The 24106-nt window shown below is 37.4% G+C and overlaps 1 protein-coding gene across 1 annotated transcript in view; it reads left to right on the top strand.

Moving 5' to 3' along the window:
* LOC130681506 (uncharacterized) overlaps positions 1-24106 on the top strand; it is a 168550-nt gene that overhangs the window by 122338 nt on the left and 22106 nt on the right. Inside the window, exon 4 of the mRNA XM_057494852.1 lies at positions 21144-21234. Coding sequence (XP_057350835.1) covers positions 21144-21234 — 91 coding nt within the window. The remainder of the gene's footprint in view (positions 1-21143; positions 21235-24106) is intronic.

The following is a 24106-nucleotide window of genomic DNA, read 5'->3' as shown; positions in this document are numbered from 1 at the left end:
CATCTTACTATTCTGTTGGGCAGTCACTGCAGTGGGGTAGGGGGGGAACACGATATGTAGTAACCACATTGATTTTTTTAATGTGAAACCTTCATAAGAGTGTATATCAATAATGCCTAAACAAACAAACAAACAAATAAATAATAATAAAAAGAAAGCCACCGTAGGGTTATGAGCAGAAGACTGACATAATTTGACTTACATTTTAACAGTTTCACTTTGGTGGTTGTAGACAGTAGGCCAGAGGGGCACAGGTAAAAAATAGGGAGACCAGTTAGTGAAGTATTACAGATACAGGAATGAGATGATTGTGGTTGGAGCAGGGTGTTGGGAGTGTGGGTAAGAATATATGGTCAGACTCCGGATATTTTTTTTAAGGGAATATGGACAGGGCTTGTGGGTGGATTGAATTTTGGGCATGACAGAAAGAAGAAAATAATAATTTCAAGACTCTTGCCTGAGCAATTAGTGCTAATGTGCTATTTATTATAATGTAGAAAACCTCAGTAGAAAACCATATTATTTTTCTTGGATAAAGAATAGTTGAGGTTCTGAATATGCTAAGTAAAAGATATCTATTACATATCCAAGTGGATATGTTGAGTAGGTAGTGGGATATATTATTCTGGAATTCAGGGAAGGGATCTTAGACTATAGATACTAATTTTAGAGTCCTCTGTATATAGAAGGAATTTAAAGTCATGATACTGGATGAGATAAGCTAAGGAGAAGAGAAGAGGACCAAGGATTGAGTCCTGTGTTACTTCAATATTGAGTAACTGGGAAATTAAAATATCGCCAGAAGACATTGAGGAGAAATAACCAGTGAGATAGGAAAAGAAGCATAAAGGTGTCCTGGAATCCAAGTAAAGAAAGTGTTTCAAGAAGGACAGTAATCAACTATGTAAATATACTGACAGGTCAAGTAAGATGAAGACTGATAATTAACCTTTGAAATTAGCAATATGGAGGTTATTGGTAACTTTAACAAGGGTATCTTATTAAATAGGGTCATCAGTTGCGAATGAGAATGGAGTACTAGCTATTAGAGGCTTAAAGAGAGAGTAGATGATATAAAATAGTCACGAAAATGTCATAATGTTGAAAAGCCCTCTGAGGTTAGTGGTCATGAATTTGAAAACTAAAATTAAATTGAGATCAAACCAGTTTACATGGATACAGAACAAGTGGAGAATTGGACTTAAGCAGGTTTTGGTTTTTTTCCAGGTGAGTATGATAAATAGAAAGAGGGACAAAAGAGTTAATGGTATATGCCTTAGATCAGTGATTGTAATGATGGACTATGAAATATAAAGTCATTAGAAGGAAAAGTAGCAGGATCAATGGATTGGAAGTTCCAGTGAGGTAAAAAAAAATGTTGGGATTGGGGCATTAGAAGGAGTGAGTAGAAAAGCTAGGAAGAAGTGGTTTGAGAAAGGGATGCTCAATTTGAGATTATATACATAGCACAGTTATTTATTAGAGGCCAGAAAACCAATCTTGAGGCTCAGTTTCTAGAAGCAATTGCCCAGGACCAATGCCACAGAACTGGCCTAAGAAAAACTTGCTCTTGCATTAGATGCCAAGAAATTTACTTTACTGCAACAGCTACTGCTGCCAACACTGATGCCACTACTTTATTAAGGACTTGACCTTGCAATCATTGCTATCCTTCAAAGCCAAGTTCTTTCACTACTACCTATTCCAGCAAAATGGAAACTACACAGTATCATTTAATGTATGTCTTCAATTCTGAATCAAAGTCTCATGTCAGTGTATATGGAAGAAACTAAGTCATATTCCTACATCTTAGAACACATACTAGAAGTTTGAATTTTGACTCCTACATTTAAGAGGTAAAAATTATAAGGTAAGAATTTCTAAAATATAAAAAAGCCCTTCATAATATGATGGTCAGACACAAATATGACAAATGTGTACTATAGATGTTTTAGAAATTAAAAACATATTTGCCAAAAATGTACCCTTTACTAAATTGGTGACTAGCAGTATGCATACAACTAAAACCAGAATTATTTCATTGAATATTGAACATAGAGATTATCACAGGATGCCACACACATACACACACACACACATACAAACAGAAAAAAGATAAGAAAAATTAAGAGATATATGGATTTTTATATCTGTTTAATGAGAGCTCCTAAGGAAATGAAGGGTAGATAAGGGAGAGACAGAGACAGAGAAACAGAGATAAAAGAGAAAGAAAGGTACAAAGGAAGGGAGAAGAGGAGGGAAGGAGGGAGAAAGGGAAGAATGAAAGAAATACTGGACTATGACCAAGGAAATTGACAGCAGAATGCTCTTTGGGGTGAAAGGGTTATACCCAACTTTATTTCCAGGTGGCAGGTCAGTCACTAAAATCTCATTCAATCAGAGCAACTCTGCATGCAGCAAGCCAGTCTCTGCCTCTGGGTCCCTCTGTCCACACAGCCGTCCTCTGGGCCTCTACACAGTGGACCTGCACAGCAATCCTCTGGGCCTCTGTCCTCAGCGCTGTCACCACTCCAGCCTCTGCTCTGCTCTCCTGCAGCCTTGCAGCCCTGCCACCATGTCGTGCCCAAAGCACTGGGCGGAGCTCTCTATATAGAGTTAACAGCCATGTATTGCCCACAGGTGTGTGCAGTGAGCTAGTCAACCAGGGCCAGGTGAGAATCCTTGCCACAGGAACTGTCATTTTATGCACACCTAGATAGATCTTAGTAAAAAATTTAAGCTCTGAAGTCAAAGAAACTATCCTCTTCAAGCCACCTTTGTGCAGTGCATAAGGCACACATTCTTATGGTGTAGTTCTGCTGGACCAATAACTCATCCCTTCACCTAAATAAACTCAAATGTATCAAAGATCTATCAAAATATATGAAATCATCAAAATATAAAAAATATTAGAAGAAAACATGGGGAGATACAGCACTACACCTAGATGTCATAATCCTCTAATGCAAAAGATTGACCAGTTTGACTACATAACAATTTAGAACATTTACAAAGCATGAAGCATTATAAATAAAGTTAAAAGACCAATGACAAACTGATAAAGAAATTAGTGTTTATGTCAAAGGCCTAATTGCATTAATATTTATATATTAATATTGATATTTAAATGTATATATTAAGTTCTTACAGGTCCATAATGAAAACACAACTCACTAGAAAAATGGACAAAAAGCATGAAAATACAGTTCTCGGAATTATATATATATATATATATAGCCAATATTTATATGAAAAAGAAGTTGAATCTCACCCATATTTTTAGAAACCCAAGGTATCATTTGTTATTTTTCAGATGGAGGAAGCTCAAGAAATTTGATAATATACTTAGCAAGAATGTGAGAAATAAGGGCATTCACCTAAAGTCTTGGTAGCAGTGTAAACTGGTGTAAGTTTTTTGGAGAACAATTTGGTAATATTAAGCATAATTAAAATTCATGTATTCTTTGTCTCAGCATTTTCACTTTAGAAAGTTATCCCATAAGTAGATCAGCACAAATATCCAAAAATGTATATAAAAGATACTTATTGCAGCATTGTTTGTAAATACAAAAAACCTGAAAACATTCTAAATGTCCATTAGTCAGCGATTAGACTCAGACATTTCTGGCAAAGTAAAAAGGCATACATGACAGGAGTCTCATTTTGTGAGAACTAAAGAGGCTCCAAAATGTATTCTTTCAAAAAAACAGCTTTATTGAGATATAGTTTATGTACAGTAAAATCCACCCATTTAAGCTGAACAATTTAGTGGTGTTTAAGCAGAGTTCTACAGTAATCACAACTAATTCCAGAACATTTTCATTAACCCAAAAGAAATCCCATACTCATTACTAGTCACTCCCCTTTCCCCTTCTCCCCAGCCCCTGACTTTACTAATCTATGTTCTGTCTTTATGGATTTGCCTATTCTGGACATTTTATATAAATAGAATCATACAGTGTGTGACCTTTGTGTCTGGCTTTTCTTACTTACTGTGATTTTTCAAGGTTCACCCAGATTGTAGCATGTATCAGTACTTTATTCCTTTTCATGGCCGAATAATATTCCATTGTGTGCATAGACAACATTTTATTTATCCAGTCATCAGGTTGGTTATTTCTACCTGTTGGCTATTCTGAATAATGCTGCTGTGAATATTTGTGTACAGGTTTTTTTGTGGACATATGTTTTCAAGTGTTGGGCTATATATTTAGGAAAGGAATTGCAATATCATGTGATAACTCCATGTTTAACATTTTGAGGAACTTTCAAGTTGTTTTCCAAAGTGACTGCACCATTTTACAATCTTTCCAGCAGTGCACGAGGCTTCCAATTTTCCCAGATCCTTTTTAGCATTTTTTACTGTCTATTGTTTTGATTTTAACAACCCCAGTGGGTGTGAAGAGGTGTATGTAACTGTATTTTGTTTTGTATTTTCCTACTAACTAATGATGTTGAGCATCTTTTCATGCACATATACACCATTTGTATGTCTTCTTTGGAGAAATGCATTTTCAAATCATTTGCCCATTTTTCAATTTGTTTCTGTTGTTGAGTCAAAAGATTTCTTTATCCCTTGTGGATACAAGTTCCTTATCACACATATGATTTGAGAACATTTTTACCCTACCCCACTCTGGGTTGTATTTTCACTTTCTTGATGTTACATTTGACAGCTAAAAAGGTTTCGATTTTGAGGAAGTGTAAATTATCTATTTTTTCTTTTGTCATTTGTGCTTTTGTTATTTATCTAAAAAGCCTTTGCCTAATCCAAGTTGCAAAGATTTACTTGTATGCTTTCTTCCAAGAATTTTGTAGTTTTAGCTAATATATTGGTTCTATGATCCATTTTGAGTTAATTTGTGTATATGGTTTGAAGTAGAGGTCCAACTTCATTCTTTTGCATCTAGCTAGCCTGTTGTTCCAGCACCATTTGTTAAAAAGATTATTCTTTACTCGCATTAAATTGTCCTAACAGCCTTATAGAAAGTCAACTGACCATAAATGAAATGGTTTATTTCTGGACTCTCAATCGTATTGCATTGATGTATGTGTCTATCTTTATGCTGTCTTGATTATTGTAGTTTTGTAGTAAGTTTTGAAATCAGAAAGATTGAGTACTCTTATTTCATTCTTTCTTTTCAATATTGTTTTGGTTGTTCTGTGCCCTCTAAACTTCCATAAAAGTGTTAGGATTCACTCATCAACCTCTGCAAAAAATACAGCTCGGAGTTTGAAAGGGATTATTTTGAATCTGTAGGTTACTTTGGGGAATATTGCCATCTTAACAATATTAAGTCTTCTGATCCATGAACATGGAATGGCCTTCCTTTTATTTAGGTCTTCTTTAATTTCTTTCAATAATATTTTGTACTTTTCAGTGTATAAGTCTTGCACTTCTTTTGTTAAATCTAATCCTAAGTATATTAGCCTTTATGATGCTCTGTAAATGAAATTATTTTTTTAATTTTTTCGTTTTCAGATTGTTTATAACTAGTGTATAGAAACACAGTCTTTTTAGCATATTGATCTTATACCATGACATCTAGCTGAATATGTGTGTATGTTTGTGTGTGTACGTGAGAGTGTGTGTATTTTAGAAAGAGAAACTGCTCAGGAAGTTTGTTACAAATAGACAATGATTCTACTATATGGAAGTAGTATGTTATGGGAGTTAAGGGTATGAACTCTGGAGCCAGACTGCCTGGGTTCAAATCCCATTTATGGTATATGTGTGCTGTTGGACCCAAGGTAACTTACCTTTCTTCTCTTGCTCTCAGTCACACCATCTTAAAATGGGGATAATTTTAGTGCCTTCTTGGAGGACTTCTATGAGGATTATATGTAGAAAGTACTTAGAATAATACAGTTAATGCTCAATAAATGCTAGCATGTCATTAATATTACATGTCAGCCAGTTGGCATATATGGAGACAGACATAGCTATTTCCAGTCTGGGAAGATTTTAAAAGAGCAAGCAAAATATTTCATTTTAGCCTTAGGACAACTATATTATCTTGACCTACTGGGGAAGGATGTTCCTAAGAGGTTCTCTATTTAAAACTGGGGTCATCAGAGAGATAGTGAAAAACACAAAGAAAACATAGGAGAGAAATAGGAAAGAGAAGAAATTTAGAAGAAGAAGCCAAGGAGGCAGGGAGAGGAAAGTAGGTGGTTCGGAAAAGGAAGTAGAACAAGAATAAGGTTCATGGGAGAGGTGGGAGGGGTTGGGGAGTGGGAGTGTGACCTTGTAAAACAGAGCTAAGAGCTTTATTGAAGTTTAACAGAAAAGAAACCCTTGTTTGAAACGAAGAGACTGGCTATATTTAGTACTGGGTAGGATGTCAGTTCTGAAAATAAACTGCTCGCAGAGCCAAATGTAATTCTCTGTGCTGTTGTCACCTGCAGCAGGCTGGGCTCCTCTGTAGGGGAATGCACAGTGTGGACAGATCAGCTATCTCAGAACTCCAGACATTCGCAAGGACTTGCCTTGCTTTGTCTCCTTGCCCCATTCCCAAGTTTTAAAACTTCTGATTAATGTGGAGAAAAAAGTTACATAGCTGAATAAAGTGAAGTGCTTGTTGGTATGTATGTAGAGCAGGGAAGTGTCCTGCTAAGTAAATACAAGAATCTAATCATCATGTGGCCAGATGCTTCATATAGTATTCATCACCTCCATCTTTTATTATTACAGTTGTCTATTTGCTGTCTTTCCTGCTAAGTTATGAGCCCCTTGAGAGCAGGGACTCATTCACTAATTATACATTAATGAACAATAATTATTATATATAACATTATACCTATATTAATAATATAACATTAATTTGTTTATTTCCTATATTAATTTATTACTGTATGATTTTCCTGTGGGCCTATATTAAAGCAACAATGAGAAAAACTGAGATTATTCATCCTTCTCACCTGAGAATCAAAAATAATTATTATGTCAATGATCATTTATTCATTCAATGCTTACTATGGACTACTTGCTATCTAAGTGTTAAACTAAATTCAACAACTAAATTTATTTTCTTCACAGAGTTGACATTCAAATGGGTAGGGAGAGATGTTTACTCTGTGCCAAATACTATTCTAAGCATTTTATATGTTTTAACCCATTTAATTCTCACAACAACCCTATGAGGTATATTTATAAATCATATTGATTTTACAAATGAGAACCAAACCCCAAAGACATTAAGTAACTTGGCCAAGGATATACAGTTGGTGAGTTGCAGATCTGCAATTTGACTCAGACCGACTCATTCCAGAGCTTACATTCTCAACCACTACACCACAGAACCCTTTCATCCACAAATCCCTTCAAGGATTTTTGCTCTATTCCAAATTGTTTGATATCCCGGAATATTATTCCATGTTGTTGTATACCCTCTTGACTTGAATATCTTGTTAATTCTTCCTGAAATGCCTCACTAACCCATAGGTTTAGAACTCAGCCTATAAGTCACTCACTCCAGGAAAAACCTTGCCTAGTAACCTCCTACTCAAAAAACCAATTTAGGTATCTCTCCTCTTGTTTTTCACCCTTTATTATAATTATCTGTCTCCCATTCTACACAGTGATCTCTTTGAGGGTAATGTAATATTTATCATATTTGCCTTTACTGCTATATCCCAGGGCCTGGCACACTGGTCAATTAATGCTTATTGAGTGAATAAATGACTCTTGGAAATCTACATGAATATTTTTATTTGTGTTTTAAGATGTTTATTTCTAAAAGGCAATTTTCAGTTTCACGATTTTTGATAGGACGTTAGGATAGTACAATTATATATAGAAATTTATGTTGAGACATCACAACATTCACTGTGTGATACTTACTTGATGACTTGTTTTACAAACTTGTTAGATTCAATGTATTTTAAAAAATATGTTTTCTTAGCTCTTTAGTTAATGACATGCTTTTCAGGAAACACATTTTGACAGATTCATTGAGTCGTCCAAGATCATACAGCTAGTTAGTGACAGTGGTGGGCTTAGAAATAAACACAGGTCTCCTGTCTCCCAATCTAATGCCTTTTTCTTTTTCTAGATCCCTTGCTGACACTAATTCAATTCCAGCTGAATTTGGAAATACTATCTCAGCATAGATCTCACCATCTATTTCTAAAAGCCAGTGATTTCTAACCTTGAAGGACACCAGAAAAAGTCACTCTGCCATCCAAGTATCTTTTTTACTACTGTTTTAGAAGTCTCTAAGTTATGGTATTAAAATGACTTAAACACATCCTTCCACACTTTAGATCAACTGGTTATTTAGATAATTTCTGACATGACAGTTGACCCAAAAAGGTTTTGAAAGATGGGAAAGTATATCTAACAGAGTATACTGAATAATGGGGACAGCACATAGCTGAAAATATTGTAGGCATTACAAATGTAGAAATAAATTAGGGTATCAGTAAAAACTATCATAGAGCTTCAGAGCAGAAAGGAGCCTTGGTAGTCAAGGATGGATTGACAGAAGAATTAGGATCTGAAGGTATAAAATGGATAAATATAATTCATGTGAAGGATACATATGGAAAGCTGGATTGGTAGCCAGCATTGTGCATTAGTATTTGAGAAACGTGAAACATTCAATCTTTCTTCAGAGATATGTTGAGGAAAGAAGTAGAATGTATAGATTCGGGGAATGACATGATTGATAGAATATCTCAGACTTAATGTTCTAGGAATTAGAAACAAGTTTTTCAATAAAGGAATAAAGTGTGAAAATAAGCCACATTTAAGGAGGATATATTTAGCATATATGTGGTCAAATTTAAAGCTGGACTTTAAAAACGTAAAAGGATTTCAAATGAAATAATCACCTCCTGCCTCTCTTATGGGCACATTTCTTAATATTCATGTCTGCTGTTCAATGAGCACTTACTATAGACCAGACACATGTTAAACCTTTCAAATGTAAGACCTTATTCAATCTACAGGAAATAGCACAATCCTGTGATGATGTTATTTTTCTTATATTCATTTCAAAGATGAAGAAACAGACTCAGAGAAGTAAATTGAGTTGCTCAAAGCCAGCTTATAAATTGAGAAGCAAAAATTTAAACCTTATTTTGTTTGACCTGATCTAGTTAGTACAGTGCTTGGCACATAGTTAGTATGCAATAAATACCTATTGAATAAGTGGGTGAATGAATATATCGGTAAATCTATCCTCTTTAGCAGATGAACATATAGATTAGCCTTAATGGTTTGCATGATCTTGATAAACTCAAAAGTCATCATTGAGAGTATTGAAGAGTTTTGAGCCACAAAAGAATTTACATAGGAAAATCTCTTGGCTCTGGAAATTATGATTGGTCAGAGATCTGGAATTGCTTAGAAATAATATATATACACACACACACACACACACATAGGTCTTCACTAAATGTTTGATAAAATTCAGCAGTGAAACCATCTGGTGCAGGGGTTCTGTTCTTAGGTAGTTTTTTGATTACCAATTCAATTTCATTGCTGGTAATTGGTCTGTTCAGAATTTCTCTTTCTCCCTGGGTCAGCCTTGGAAGGTTGTGTTTTTATAGGAAATTGTCCATTTCTTCTAGTTATCCAGTTTGTTAGCATATAATTTTTAATAGCATTCTCTCATAATTTGTTGTAATTCTGTGGTGTCCATAGTGATTTTTTCTTTCTCATTTGTGATTCTGTTCATGTGTGTAGACTCTTTTTTTCCTGATAAGTCTGGCTAGGGGGGTTATCTATTTTGTTTATTTTCTCAAAGTACCAGCTCCTTCTTTCATTGATTCTTTCTGTTGTTTTATTCTTCTCAATTTTATTTATTTCTGATCCAATCTTTATTATGTCCCTCCTTCTCCTGACTTTGGGTCTCCTTTGTTCTTCTTTTTCTAGTTCCATTAATTATGAGTTTAGACTGATTATTTGGGATTGTTCTTCTTTGTTGAGGCAAGCCTGTACTGCAATATACTTCCCTCTTAGCATGGCCTTCACTGCATCCCACAGATTTTGTGATGTTGAATCATTGTTGTCATTTGTCTCCACCTATTGCTTCATCTCTGCTTTTATTTGGTCACTGATCCATTTATTATTTAGGAGCATGTTATTAAGCCTCCGTGTGTTTGTGGGCTTTTTGTTTTCTTTGTGCAATTTATTTTTTCATACCTTTGTGATCTGAGAAGCTGGTTGGTACAATTTCAATCTTTTTAAATTTACTGAGGCTCTTTTTGTGGCCTAGTATATGATCTATACTGGAAATGTTCCATGTGCACTTGAGAAGAATGAGTATTCTGTTCCTTTGGGTGGAGTGTTCTGTAGATGTCCGTTAGGTCCATCTGCTCTAATACATTGTTTAGTGTCTCTATCTCCTTACTTAGTTTCTGTCTGGTTGATCTCTCCTTTGGATTGAGTGATGTGTTGAAGTCTCCTATAAAGAATGCATTGCGAGGGCAGAGCCAACATGGTGGCACGAGTAGGACAGTGGGAATCTCCTCCCAAAAACATATATATTTTTGAAAATACAACAAATACAACTAATCCTAAAAGAGAGACCAGAAGACACAGGACAACAGCCAGACTACATCCACACGTGTGAGAGCCCAGTGCCTGGTGAAAGGGGTAAGATACAAGCCCCGGCCCGGCGGGACCTGAGTGCCCCTCCACCAAGCTCCCGGCAGGGGGAGAGGAGTCGGAGCAGGGAGGGAGAGGGAGCCCAGGACTGCCAAACACCCAGCCCTAGCCATCCGCACCAGACTTCAGACACAGTGCATGCGTGGAGGGCTGGAAACTAGGGAAACAGGGCAGCAAGACCTCTGAGCAGGTTCCGAAGCTGATGCCCCTGTGACAAAGAAAAACGAGTGCTTTTTGAAAGTCTTAAAGGGACGGGGATGCAACAGCTGGACAGAAACAACACAGGTCACAGTCCAGCAGCTGGAAATTACAGGGAAAACTTGGCGCACTAACCTCCTGGGCAACAGCTCTGAGACCCCTCATGGAGATAAACAGCCAAACAGCCCCCCGTCCATTACCCCTCCGGGGCATGATGAAAGCAGAGAAGCAGCCTAAGGCTGGCCATGCCCTCAGCAAGGGAGCTTCCTCCATACCAGCTGGGCAAGACACAAAGACCCAGTCTACACGCAATTACCCAACACAAGCCACTAGGGGTCGCAGTTGTCCCAGTAAAGAAAGGCCAGTAGCAAGTGGAAAGTTTGGCCCTCCCAGCTGACAGTCAATAGCACCTATCAACATGAAAATGCAAAAAAAATATGATCCAGACAAGACTAACTCAGACAGCTTCGGCATCTGCTACATCTTCCCCTGAGAAGGAACCTGGGGCGGTAGATTTAACGAGTCTTCCTGAAAAAGAATTCAAAACAAAAGTCATAACCATCCTGATGGACTTGCAGAGAAATATGCAAGAACTAAGGAAGGAGAATACAGAAATAAAACAAGCTCTGGAAGGACTTCAAAACAGAATGGACGAGATGCAAGAGACCATTAATGGGCTAGAAAACAGAGAACAGGAATGCAGGGAAGCTGATGCAGAGAGAGATAAAAGGATCTCCAGGAATGAAAGAATTCTAAGACAGCTGAGTGACAAACGAAATGGAACAATATCCGCATTATAGGGGTACCAGAAGAAGAAGAGAGAGAAGAAGGGATAGAAAGTGTCTTTGAAGAAATAATTGCCGAAAACTTCCCCAAAATAGGGGAAGAAATTGCCTCTCAGACCACAGAGGTACACAGAACTCCCATGACAAGGGATCCAAGGTGGGCAACAAATAGACACATAATAATTAAAATGGCAAAGATCAAAGACAAGGACAAAGTATTAAAGGCAGCCAGAGAGAAAAAAAAGGTTACCTACAAAGGAAAACTTATCAGGCTATCATCAGACTTCTCAACAGAAACCCTACAGGCCAGAAGAGAAAGGCATGATATACTTAATACAACGAAAAAGAAGAGCCTCGAACCAAGACTACTATATCCAGCACGATTATCATTTAAATATGAAGAAGGGATTAAACAATTCCCAGACAAGCAAAAGTTGAGAGAATTTGCCTCCCACAAACCACCTCTACAGGGCATCTTACAGGGACTGCTCTAGATGGGAGCACTCCTAAAAAGACCACAGAACAAAACACCCAACATATGAAGAAGGGAGGAGGAGGAATAAGAAGGGAGAGAAATAAAGAATCATCAGACCGTGTTTATAATAGCTCAACAAGCGAGTTAAGTTAGACAGTAAGATAGTAAAGAAGCTAACCCTGAAACTTTAGTAACCACAAACTTAAAGCCGGCGGTGGCAATAAGTACATACCTTCCATTAATCACCCTAAATGTAAATGGACTGAATGCACCAATCAAAAGACACAGAGTAATAGAATGGATAAAAAAGCAAGACCCATATGCTGCTTACAAGAGACTCACCTCAAACCCAAAGACATGCACAGACTTAAAGTCAAGGGATGGAAAAAGATATTTCATGCAAACAACAGAGAGAAAAAAGCAGGTGTTGCAATACTAGTATCAGACAAAACAGACTTCAAAATAAAGATATTTCATGCAAACAACAGAGAGAAAAAAGCAGGTGTTGCAATACTAGTATCAGACAAAACAGACTTCAAAATAAAGAAAGTAAGAAAAGATAAAAAGGACATTACATAATGATAAAGGGCTCAGTCCAACAAGAGGGTATAACCATTATAAATATATATGCACCCAATACAGGAGCACCAACATATCTGAAACAAATACTAACAGAACTAAAGGAGGAAATAGAATGCAATGCATTCATTCAGGGAGACTTCAACACACCACTCACTCCAAAAGACAGATCCACCAGACAGAAAATAAGTAAGGACACAGAGGCAGTGAACAACACAATAGAACAGATGGACCTAATAGACATCTACAGAACTCCACATCCAAAAGCAACAGGATATACATTCTTCTCAAGTGCACATGGAACATTCTCCAGAATAGACCACATACTAGGCCACAAAAAGAGCCTCAGAAAATTCCAAAAGATTGAAATTCTACCAACCAACTTTTCAGACCACAAAGGTATAAAACTAGAAATAAATTCTACAAATAAAACAAAAAGGCTCACAAACACATGGAGGCTTAACAACATGCTCCTAAATAATCAATGGATCAATGAGCAAATTAAAATAGAGATCAAGGAATATATGGAAACAAATGACAACAACAACACAAAGCCCCAACTTCTGTGGGATGCAGGGAAAGCAGTCTTAAGAGGAAAGTATATAGCAATCCAGGCACACTTGAAGAAGGAAGAACAATCCCAAATGAATAGTCTAACATCACAATTATAGAAACTGGAAAAAGAAGAACAAATGAGGCCTAAAGTCAGCAGAAGGAGGGACATAATAAAGTTCAGAAAAGAAATAAACAAAATTGAGAAGAATAAAACAATAGCAAAAATCAATGAAACCAAGAGCTGGTTCTTTGAGAAAATAAACAAAATAGATAAGCCTCTAGCCAGACTTATTAAGAGGAAAAGAGAGTCAACACAAATCAACAGAATCAGAAATGAGAAAGGAAAAATCACGACGGACCCCACAGAAATACAAAGAATTATTAGAGTATACTATGGAAACCTATATGCTAATAATCTGGGAAACCTAGGAGAAATGAACAACTTCCTAAAAAAATACAACCTTCCAAGACTGACCCAGAAAAAAACAGAAAATCTAAACAGACCAATTACCAGCAACGAAATTGAAGTGGTAATCAAAAACTACCAAAGAACAAAACCCCCGGGCCAGATGGATTTACCTCGGAATTTTATCAGACATACAGGGAAGACATAATACCCATTCTCCTTAAAGTTTTTCAAAAAAATAGAAGAGGATGGAATACTCCCAAACTCATTCTATGAAGCCAACATCACCCTAATACCAAAACCAGGCAAAGACCCCACCAAAAAAGAAAACTACAGACCAATATCACTGATGAATGTAGATGCAAAAATACTCAACAAAATATTAGCAAACCGAATTCAAAAATACATCAAAAGGATCGTACACCATGACCAAGTGGGATTCATCCCAGGGATGCAAGGATGGTACAACATTCGAAAATCCATCAATATCATTCACCACATCAACAAAAAGAAGACAAAAACCACATGATCATCTCCATAGATGCTGAAAAGCATTTGATAAAATTCAGCATCCATTCATGATAAAAACTCTCAGCAAAATGGGAATAGAGGGCAAGTACCTCAACATAATAAAGGCCATTTATGATAAACCCACAGCCAACATTATACTGAACAGTGAGAAGCTGAAAGCTTTTCCTCTGAGATCGGGAACTAGACAGGAATGCCCACTCTCCCCACTGTTATTTAACATAGTACTGGATGTCCTAGCCATGGCAATCAGACAAAACAAAGAAATACAAGGAATCCAGATTGGTAAAGAAGAAGTTAAACGGTCACTATTTGCAGATGACATGATACTGTACATAAAAAACACTAAAGACTACACCCCAAAAATACTAGAACTGGTATCTGAATACATCAAAGTTGCAGGATACGAAATTAACACACAGAAATCTGCAGCTTTCCTATACACTAACAATGAACCAACAGAAAGAGAAATCAGGAAAACAACTCCCTTCACAATTACATCAAAAAGAATAAAAACCTAGGAATAAACCTAACCAAAGAAGTGAAAGACTTATACTCTGAAAACTACAAGTCACTCTTAAGAGAAATTAAAGGGGACACTGACAGATGGAAACTCATCCCATGCTCGTGGAGAGGAAGAATTAATATCGTCAAAATGGCCATCCTTCCCAAAGCAATATACAGATTTGATGCAATCCATATCAAAGTACCAGCAACATTCTTCAATGAACTGGAACAAATCATTCAAAAATTCATATGGAAACACCAAAGACGCCGAATAACCAAAGCAATCCTGAGAAAGAAGAATAAAGTGGGGGGGATCTCACTCCCCAACTTCAAGCTCTACTATAAAGCCATAGTGATCAAGACAATTTGGTACTGGCACAACAACAGAGCCACAGACCAGTGGAATAGACTAGAGACTCCAGACATTAACCCAAACATATATCATCAATTAGTATTTGATAAAGTAGCCATGGACGTACAATGGCGAAATTACAGTCTCTTCAACAGATGGTGCTGGCAAAACTGGACAGCTACATGTAGGAGAATGAAACTGGACTATTATTTAACCCCATATACAAAAGTAAACTCAAAATGGATCAAAGACCTGAATGTAAGTCATGAAACCATTAAACTCTTGGAAAAAAACATAGGTAAAAATCTCTTAGACATAAACACGAGTGACCTCTTCTTGAACATATCTCCCCGGGCAAGGAAAGCAACAGCAAAAATGAACAAGTGGGACTATATTAAGCTGAAAAGCTTCTGTACAGCAAAAGAGAACATCAATAGAACAAAAAGGAACCCTACAGTATGGAAGAATATATTTGTAAATGACAGATCCGATAAAGGCTTGACGTCCAAAATATATAAAGAGCTCACACGCCTCAACAAACAAAAAACAAATAACCCAATTAAAATATGGGCAGAGGAACTGAACAGACAGTTCTCCAAAACAGAAATACAGATGGCCAACAGACACACGAAAAGATGCTCCACATTGCTAATTATCAGAGAAATGCAAATTAAAGCCACAATGAGGTATCACCTCACACCAGTAAGGATGGCTGCCATCCAAAAGACAAACAACAACAAATGTTGGAGAGGCTCTGGAGAATGGGGAACCCTCCTACACTGCTGGTGTGAATGTAAATTAGTTCAACCATTGTGGAAAGCAGTATGGAGGTTCCTCAAAATGCTCAAAACAGACTTACCATTTGACCCAGAAATTCCACTCCTAGGAATTTATGCTAAGAACGCAGCAGTCAAGTTTGAGAAAGACAGATGCACCCCTATGTTTATCGCAGCACTATTTACAATAGCCAAGAATTGGAAGCAACCTGAATGTCCATCAGTAGATGAATGGATAAAGAAGATGTGGTACATATACACAATGGAATACTACTCAGCCATAGGAAGAGGGAAAATCCTACCATTTGCAGCAACATGGATGGAGCTGGAGGGTATTATGCTCAGTGAAATAAGCCAAGCGGAGAAAGAGAAATACCAAATGATTTCACTCACCTGTGGAGTAAAAGAACAAAGGAAAAACTGAAGGAACAAAACAGCAGCGGAATCACAGAACCCAAGAATAGACTAACAGATACCAAAGGGAAAGGGACAGGGGAGGATGCGTGGGTAGAGAGGGATAAGGGGGGGAAGAAGAAGAGGGTAAGAGATTAGCATGCATAATGGAGGGGGTGGGAGAAAGGGGAGGGCTGTACAACACAGAGAAGACAAGTAGTGATTCTACAACATTTTGCTATGCTGATGGACAGTGACTGTAAAGGGGTTTAAAGGGGAGACCTGGTATAGGGGAGAGCCTAGTAAACATTATATTCTTCATGTATGTGTAGATTAATGGTAACAAAAAAAAAGAAAGAAAGAAAAGCGGGATCACTCCCTGATAGGATAAAACTAACTGTAAATCAAGGATTAATGCATGCTTTAAATTTCCTTAATTTTGATCACTTAAAAGGTGTCAGATGATCAGCTATGTAGGTACATTTTCCTGATAATATTCCTTTCCCTTAAAGAAAAAAAGCAATTACTGTGTGGTGACCTCCAATGAGTTCTACACAATGGTATAAAGGGCATATGAAAGTGTGGGAAAAGGGCCTGTTTGTGTTTATACAGAGGATCAAAGCCTAATTTTGCTACCCAGATAATGAACTAAGATACGATAGGAAGAAGAACTTCCAACATCAGCATTCTCGGGAAGACTCATACCAGAAGATGATCATCACAAAACTTCAACAAATATCCAGGTGCTGCTACAGCTGTAGTTGCTTTCATCCCACCGGTTCCTGGATTTGCCATGGGAATGAAGAAGGAGATATCTAAGCTGGCCTGTGCATACAGTAAAACAACAAATTTGACTGGATCTATACTGTTGGAACTCAACCAAGAATTAGGAGAAGTGCACGTTGTAGCGCTCCAAAATCTTACAACTACAGACTATCTACTGTTAAAAGAACATATGGGATGTGAACAGTTCCCAGGAATGGGTTGTTTTAATTTGTCTGATTTCTCTCAGACTGTTCAAGTACAGTTGGACAATATCCATCATATCATAGATAAATGTTCACAAATGCCAAGGATGCCTAACTGGTTTTCTTGGTTTCACTGGAGATGGCTGGTAATTACAGATCTGCTTTGGTTATGTAACTGTATTCCTATTATGTTAATGTGTGTGCACAATTTAATGAGTAGTTTAAAACCTATACATGCTGAAGTTACTCTACAAGAAGATATGTCCAAGAAATAATCAATCTTCCCATATTTTCTTCCATCTGCTACTTCTATAGCTTTTCTTCTTCCTTCCTAATTACAACCCTTAAATAGAATTCGTGCCTCATATCAAATTTACCGAGTATCATAATTCTTCCAAGTGGTAAAGATACCTCAAGACAAATGCTGGGCATAGAAGCCACAGGGCATAAATCTGCAAAGAAGTATAAAGCTAACCTTTTCAAACAATATGGCTTCTCTCTCACTTACCAACTTTACATATCCCTGTATGGCCCCAGAAGATGACTGGTTAGCCAGAGACAGGTAAGATTCCTCAAGGGAGGAACAACCTAAGACAGGCACAGTCACAGGGGGCCATCAGGAGGGAAATTGGGGACCAACAGAGGTGAGGCTTAGAACCTCACCTTCCCTGTTTTGAGAGAAATCTTCTGCATATGTGTATGTTTTATTGCCTTTGTCTAGCTTGGATTAACACATAGTCTGCAGGCACACACCTGATCATCTACATTTGCTCTCTTACAACACTAAAGTATGTTTTCTACCTTTATCTTGCATCTACCTACGACTTCAGCATTTTATTAAAAAAATAATAACAATAATAAAGGGAGAAATGTGGGATCCACATATAAATCAAGTATAAAAATCAAACGAATATTCATATTTGACCTGATTGTTTATAGTTCATAATGCGTGATCAAAACCGAAAGTTTCTGTGATGTACTTTTCACACTTGTACTGTTCACCATGTAAGAACTTATTCACTATGTAAGAATTTGTTCACCATGTAAAAACTTGTTCATTATGCCTCAGAAGATTGGAGACTGATGAGAATTAGGCTTGGGGTGGATTAATGATTGTGCATTGAGCATTGACTCCCCTATACAGAATTTTATTGTTGTTAACAACCATTTGATCAATAAATACGAGAGATGCCCTCTAAAAAAAAAAAGAATGCATTGCATTCTATTTCACCCTTTAAGTGTGTTAGTATTTGTTTCACATATGTAGGTGATCCTGTGTTGGGTGTGTAAATATTTATAATAATTACATCCTCTTGTTGGACTGACCCCTTTATCATTATGTAATGTTCTTCTTTGTCTCTTGGTACTTTCTTTGTTTTGAAGTCTATTTTATCTGATACAGGTACTGCAACTCCTGCTTTTTTCTCCCTATTAGTTGCATGAAATATCTTTTTCCTTCCCTTTACTTGCAGCCTGTGTTTGTCTTTGGGTTTGAAGTGAGTCTCTTGTAGGCAGCATATAGACGGGTGTTGTTTTTTATCCATTCAGTGACTCTATGTCTTTTAATTGGTGCATTCAGACCATTTCCATTTAGGGTGAATATCAATACATATGTACTTATTACCTTTGCAGGCTTTATATTCGTGGTTACCAAAGGTTCAAGGATAATTCCCTTACTATATAACGTTCTAGTTTAACTCACTTAGCATGCTATTACAAATACAACCTAAAGGTTCTTTTTTTCCCCTCCTTTTTCTTCCTCCTCCATTCTTTATATATTAGGTATCGTATTCTGTACTCTTTATCTATCCCTTGATTGACTTTGGGGGTAGTTGATTTGATTTTGCTTCTGCTTAGTAATTAATTGTTCTACTTTCTTTGCTGTGGTTTTTTTTCCCCCTGGTGACAGCTATTTAGCCTTAGGAATACTTCCATCTATAACAGTCCCTCCAACATGTACTGTAGAGGTGGTTTGTGCGAGGTAAATTCTTTCACCTTTTGCTTATCTGAAAATTGTTTAATCCCTCCTTCAAATTTAAATGATAATCTTTCTCAGGAGGGTATTCTTGGTTTGAGGGCCTTCTGCTTCATTGCATTAAATATATCATGCCACTCCCTTCTGGCCTGTAAGGTTTCTGTTGTGAAGTCTGATGTTAGCCTGATGGGTTTTCCTTTGTATGTGATCTTTTCTCTCTCCACCTGCTTTTAAAATCTGTCCTTATCCTTGATCTTTGCCATTTTAGTTGTTATATATCTTGGTGTTGTCTTCCTTTTATCCCTTGTGTTGGGAGACCTGTGCACCTCCGTGGCCTGAGAGACTATCTCCTTCTCCACATTGGTGGAGTTTTCAGCAATTACTTCCTCAAAGACACTTCCTAACCCTTTCCTCTCTCTTCTTCTTCTGTTACCCTTATAATGCAAATATTGTTCCATTTGGATTGGTCACACATTTCTCTCAATGTTCTTTCATTCTCAGAGATCCTTTTTTTCTCTCTGTGCCTCAGCTTCCTTGTGTTCCTCTTCTCTAATTTCTATTTACCATCTCTTCTACTACATCTATTCTGCTTTTAAATCCCCCATTGTGTGTTTCATTTCAGATATGCAATTTATTAATGATTGAATTTCCACCTTAAATTCATTCCTGAGTTCTTGAAAATTTTTCTGTACCTCCAAGAGCATGTTTATGATTTTTATTTTGTACCCTCTTTCAGGAAGATTGGTGAATTCAGCTTCATTGGCCCTTTTTTTTGGTGTTTCTGAGATTTTTGTTTGAACCAGTTTCCTTTGATGTTCCATATTTGTATGTGGCTCCCTCTAGTGCCCAGAAGCTCTTGTCTCTGGAGCTGCTCAGCCCCTGGAGTGATGTTGGGGTTTGCAGGGGACCGGTGGTGGTGCTTGTGTGGAGGAAAGAGCTGTTTCCTGCTTCCTGGCGGCAGTGCCTGTCTCCGCTGTCAGAACCAGTGGGCCGAGCACACAGGTGTAAGCCTCTGAGCTTTGCATCTGTAGCTGCCATAGGCAGGGCCTCCCTCTGGCTGACACCAGTGCAGAGACTACCAGTTTGTGAGCTGGTGCCGGCAGGCCAGGAGGAAGGTGCAGCAGGCTGCGCATCACAGTGGTGGGCTTCAGAGCTGAGCTGCTAGCCAGGTGGATGGAGCCCCTGAAGCTCCTGAAAGTTCCCAACCTGCTGGGCAGAGTGTGCCCACACAACCTTGTCCACCTATCCCTTCTCCTGCGCAGCAAGCTCCATGCCAACTCTGCCCCTTCAGGAGCCCTCTTGCTGCTAGGAAGCCTCTCAGACTACCCACCTTTCCTTTGTCCCAGAGTGGCCGGATGTGTATCCACGTCCTCCACAAATGGCTGGAATCTCAGTCTCTCCGAGTATGCCACCTGTCTTATCTTTCCAACCCCACTAAAGTCCAGAGCACCATGCAATGTAGGTTTGTGCTTTCAAAGCAGACCTCCAGGGCTGGATGTTCAGCAGTTCTAGGCTTCACCCTCTCCCTGCTGTGTTTCTCTTCCTCCTGCCCGTGAGCTGGGGTGGGGGAAGGGCCTGGGTCCCATCCAATCAAGGCTTTGGTACGTTACCCTGTTTTGTGAGGTCTGTTCTGTTCGTGAGGTCTGTAAGCAGTCTGGTGAAGACTTCTTTCCTTTTGATGTGTTAGGGTTAGTTGTATTAACTATTTTCTTATAATATGTGGTTTTGGGAGGAGTTCTCTGTCTTACCGCTCATGTCGCCATTTTGAATCTTCCTGATATTATATATTTAGCTGTGCTTAAAATAAAGTGATATTTTTATGCTATGACACCACTATTTCATGTAATACCATTTTTTTTGCTGTCTATTTTTCCCTAGGTCTGGTAACATTTTTTCAATGAAATGACATACATCTTTTATATCAATAGAGACATAATTTTTATAGCATCTGTCAATTCCATTCATTTTCTTTTTGCTTCCTCATTGTAAATATTGTCTAGATACCATAAATTAAATCTTATTTTCTTACAGAAGCATCATTCTGAGAATAAGGGCCTAAACAAAGTAATGGACACTCAAGCCCAAGTGGATGAACTGAAAGGAATCATGGTCAGAAACATAGGTATGTTTCAAGGCATAGTCCACATGCATATAGGCAAAAATGATAATAGATTACTTGACTGTTGTCAAATTATTCTAGACAGACATAAATAGCACTTCTTTACTGTTACTATTGGAAGCCGATTGTCAGCTGAAATATGGAGATTACTTACTTGTGACACTACTGCATGAATCATTTCTTCTCAGTGCTTATGATTATTCTTCATTCTAAATTTGTTTGCTTAGTAAAACAAATTTCTGAGACTTACAACAGTTCAGCAATTAAGAATAATTTTGTCAGTTTTTACTGGAGCTACATAGATAGCTGATACTATCAGTAGATACTTAAAGATTAACTATTTGACCTCCTTAGAAAGTTTGTAGCTCTTGATTGAAAGAACAAATTGGGCCAAGCATTGACTTGTATGCTTCAAAAAGTGAGCTATTATATAAATTACATCGGATTATGTTTTGTCAAGAACCTATTTAGCACATTAAAATAATGTACAAAAGTACATAAGTTTATTTTTTATTTGATTATACAGTTGTGTTTAGACTTAGGATGATGCTCATTTTTTAAAAGCATTGGTTGTTACCTGTAGTATCCAGGCCATCCCCTGGTGCAGTACCTCCTAGCAACTTGTTAGAAAGGCAAGTTTTTGGGCCCCACCCCAGACCTGTTGAATCAGAAGTGGGAGTGGGGCTCAGCAATCTTTGTTTTCACAAGCCCTCCAGAGAATTCCAGTGCATACCTGAGTTTGAGAACCACTCTTTTTAATATATCTTCTAACGGCAGTATCTCACAGACAGTAACTTAAAATATTGAATAAGTGTGACTGTATAATTTCTCTATATTTAACTGAGATGTCTAATTTCATAAATGTCCATTTAATTTTAATCTTGGATTTACTATTTGAATTACTTTACATTTATTATTAAACAATCACAAAGTATGAGAAGACATTCAAAAAATTTACTCTTAGTCTCACCATTCTAAAGATTCATTTCCATTTTCTTTAAATTTTTGTCTAATAGGCACAAAATTTATGCCTATACAACATATGTATACGTAGTTGTAATTATAGTCAGTTTTGTGGAGGCAGTATAATACAGTGATCAAGATTTGGAGTCATATGTGACTGAGTTTGAGTCCTGATTTCATCTCCTTCTTGCTGTTGGCCCTTAACCAATCCTCTAACCTCCCTGAGCTTTATTTGCTAATCTGTAAAAAGAAGATAATAAGAACCTAAGGATACCAGGATAAAAGAGGTAATGTGTGTAAATCACGTTCTGCAGTGTCTGGCACATAGTAAGAGGTGAATGATTGTTAGCCATTACTCTACTTTATACTTACATGGTATTTCATGAGTTATATCCTATTATCAATAATGTCCTTATTTTGGGCACTTTGGCTCTTTAGGGCAGGGTTACTCAGAATATTGTTTACAACCAGATAGGGAGATTGCTCCAGAATGTACTTCAGTGCTGTGTTTCCGAAATTGAGAACGTCTTGCTATGAAAATGTCAAATGGACTAAATTGTGTGCTAGAAATTTAAATGAAGCAGTAGCAAACACAGGTAGCACTGATTAGAGGTTTGTGTTACAGTACACCATACTGTTATAAAATATTTCTGTGCCTATTGTGTTTTTCTTATTTTGTTGAGATTAACTCCCAGAAATGGATTAATAATCAAAAGGCAGAAACATTTTTGGAGTTCTTGATATATATGTCTCTTGGCTATTTGGAGTGATTTTCTTTAATTCATTTTAGTTTTAATTGTATATCTAGATGTAGACGTAGAGAACTTATTGAAAAAAGACTAATAGTTCTTTTCCCTATTTTTTAGTCACCAAATATATTTATTTTACCTGAAAGTGAAAGCATCCAACTGCTTACAGTATTGTTTACTTCAGATGCACAAAATTCCCAGGAAATGAGTATTTTTTTAACAGTGTTTTTTAAAATTTTGCTATCATTAATGTACAGTTACATGAACAACATTATGGTTACTAGACTGCCCCTATTATCAAGTCCCCACCACATACCCCATTACAGTCACTGTCCATGAGCATAATTAGATGCTATAGAATCACCACTTGTCTTCTTTGTGTTATACTGCTTTCCCCTGTCCCCCCCACATTATACATGCTAATGACCCTTCTTTCCCCCGTATTCCTCCCTTCCCACCCATCCTCCCCAATCTCTTTCCCTTTGGTAACTATTAGTCCATTCTTGGGTTCTGTGATTCTGCTGCTGTTTTCTTCCTTCAGTTTTCCTTTGTTTTTATACTCCACATATGAGTGAAATCATCTGGTACTTGTCTTTCTCTGCCAGGCTTATTTCACTGAGCATAATACCCTCTAGCTCCATCCATGTTATTGCAAAAGGTAGGATCTGTTTTTTTCTTATGACTGCGTAATATTCAATTGTGTATATGTACCACATCTTCTTTATCCATTCATCTACTGATGGACATTTAGGTTGATTCCATATCTTGGCTATTGTAAATAGTGCAGCGATAAACATAGGGGTGCATCTGCCTTTTTCAAACTGGAGTGCTGCATTCTTAGGGTAAATTCCTAGGAGTGGAATTCCTGGGTCAAATGGTATTTCTATTTTTAGTTTTTTTAGGAACCTCCATACTGCTTTCCACAATGGTTGAATTAATGTACAGTCCCACCAGGAGTGTAGGAGGGTTCCCCTTTCTCCACATCCTCGCCAACATTTGTTGTTTGTCTTTTGGATGTTGGCCATCCTAACTGGTGTAAAGTGATATCTCCTTGTGGTTTTAATTTGCATTTCTCTGATGATTAGTGATGTGGAGCATCTTTTCATGTGCCTGTTGGCCATCTGAATTTCTTCTTTGGTAAAGTGTCTGTTCAGCTCCTCTGC

This window comes from Manis pentadactyla, chromosome 18 (genome assembly GCF_030020395.1).
Source record: "Manis pentadactyla isolate mManPen7 chromosome 18, mManPen7.hap1, whole genome shotgun sequence".
Classification (NCBI taxonomy): domain Eukaryota; kingdom Metazoa; phylum Chordata; class Mammalia; order Pholidota; family Manidae; genus Manis; species Manis pentadactyla.
The sequence above is the reverse complement of the archived record's forward strand: the minus strand, read 5'-3'. Positions and strand labels throughout refer to the sequence as shown.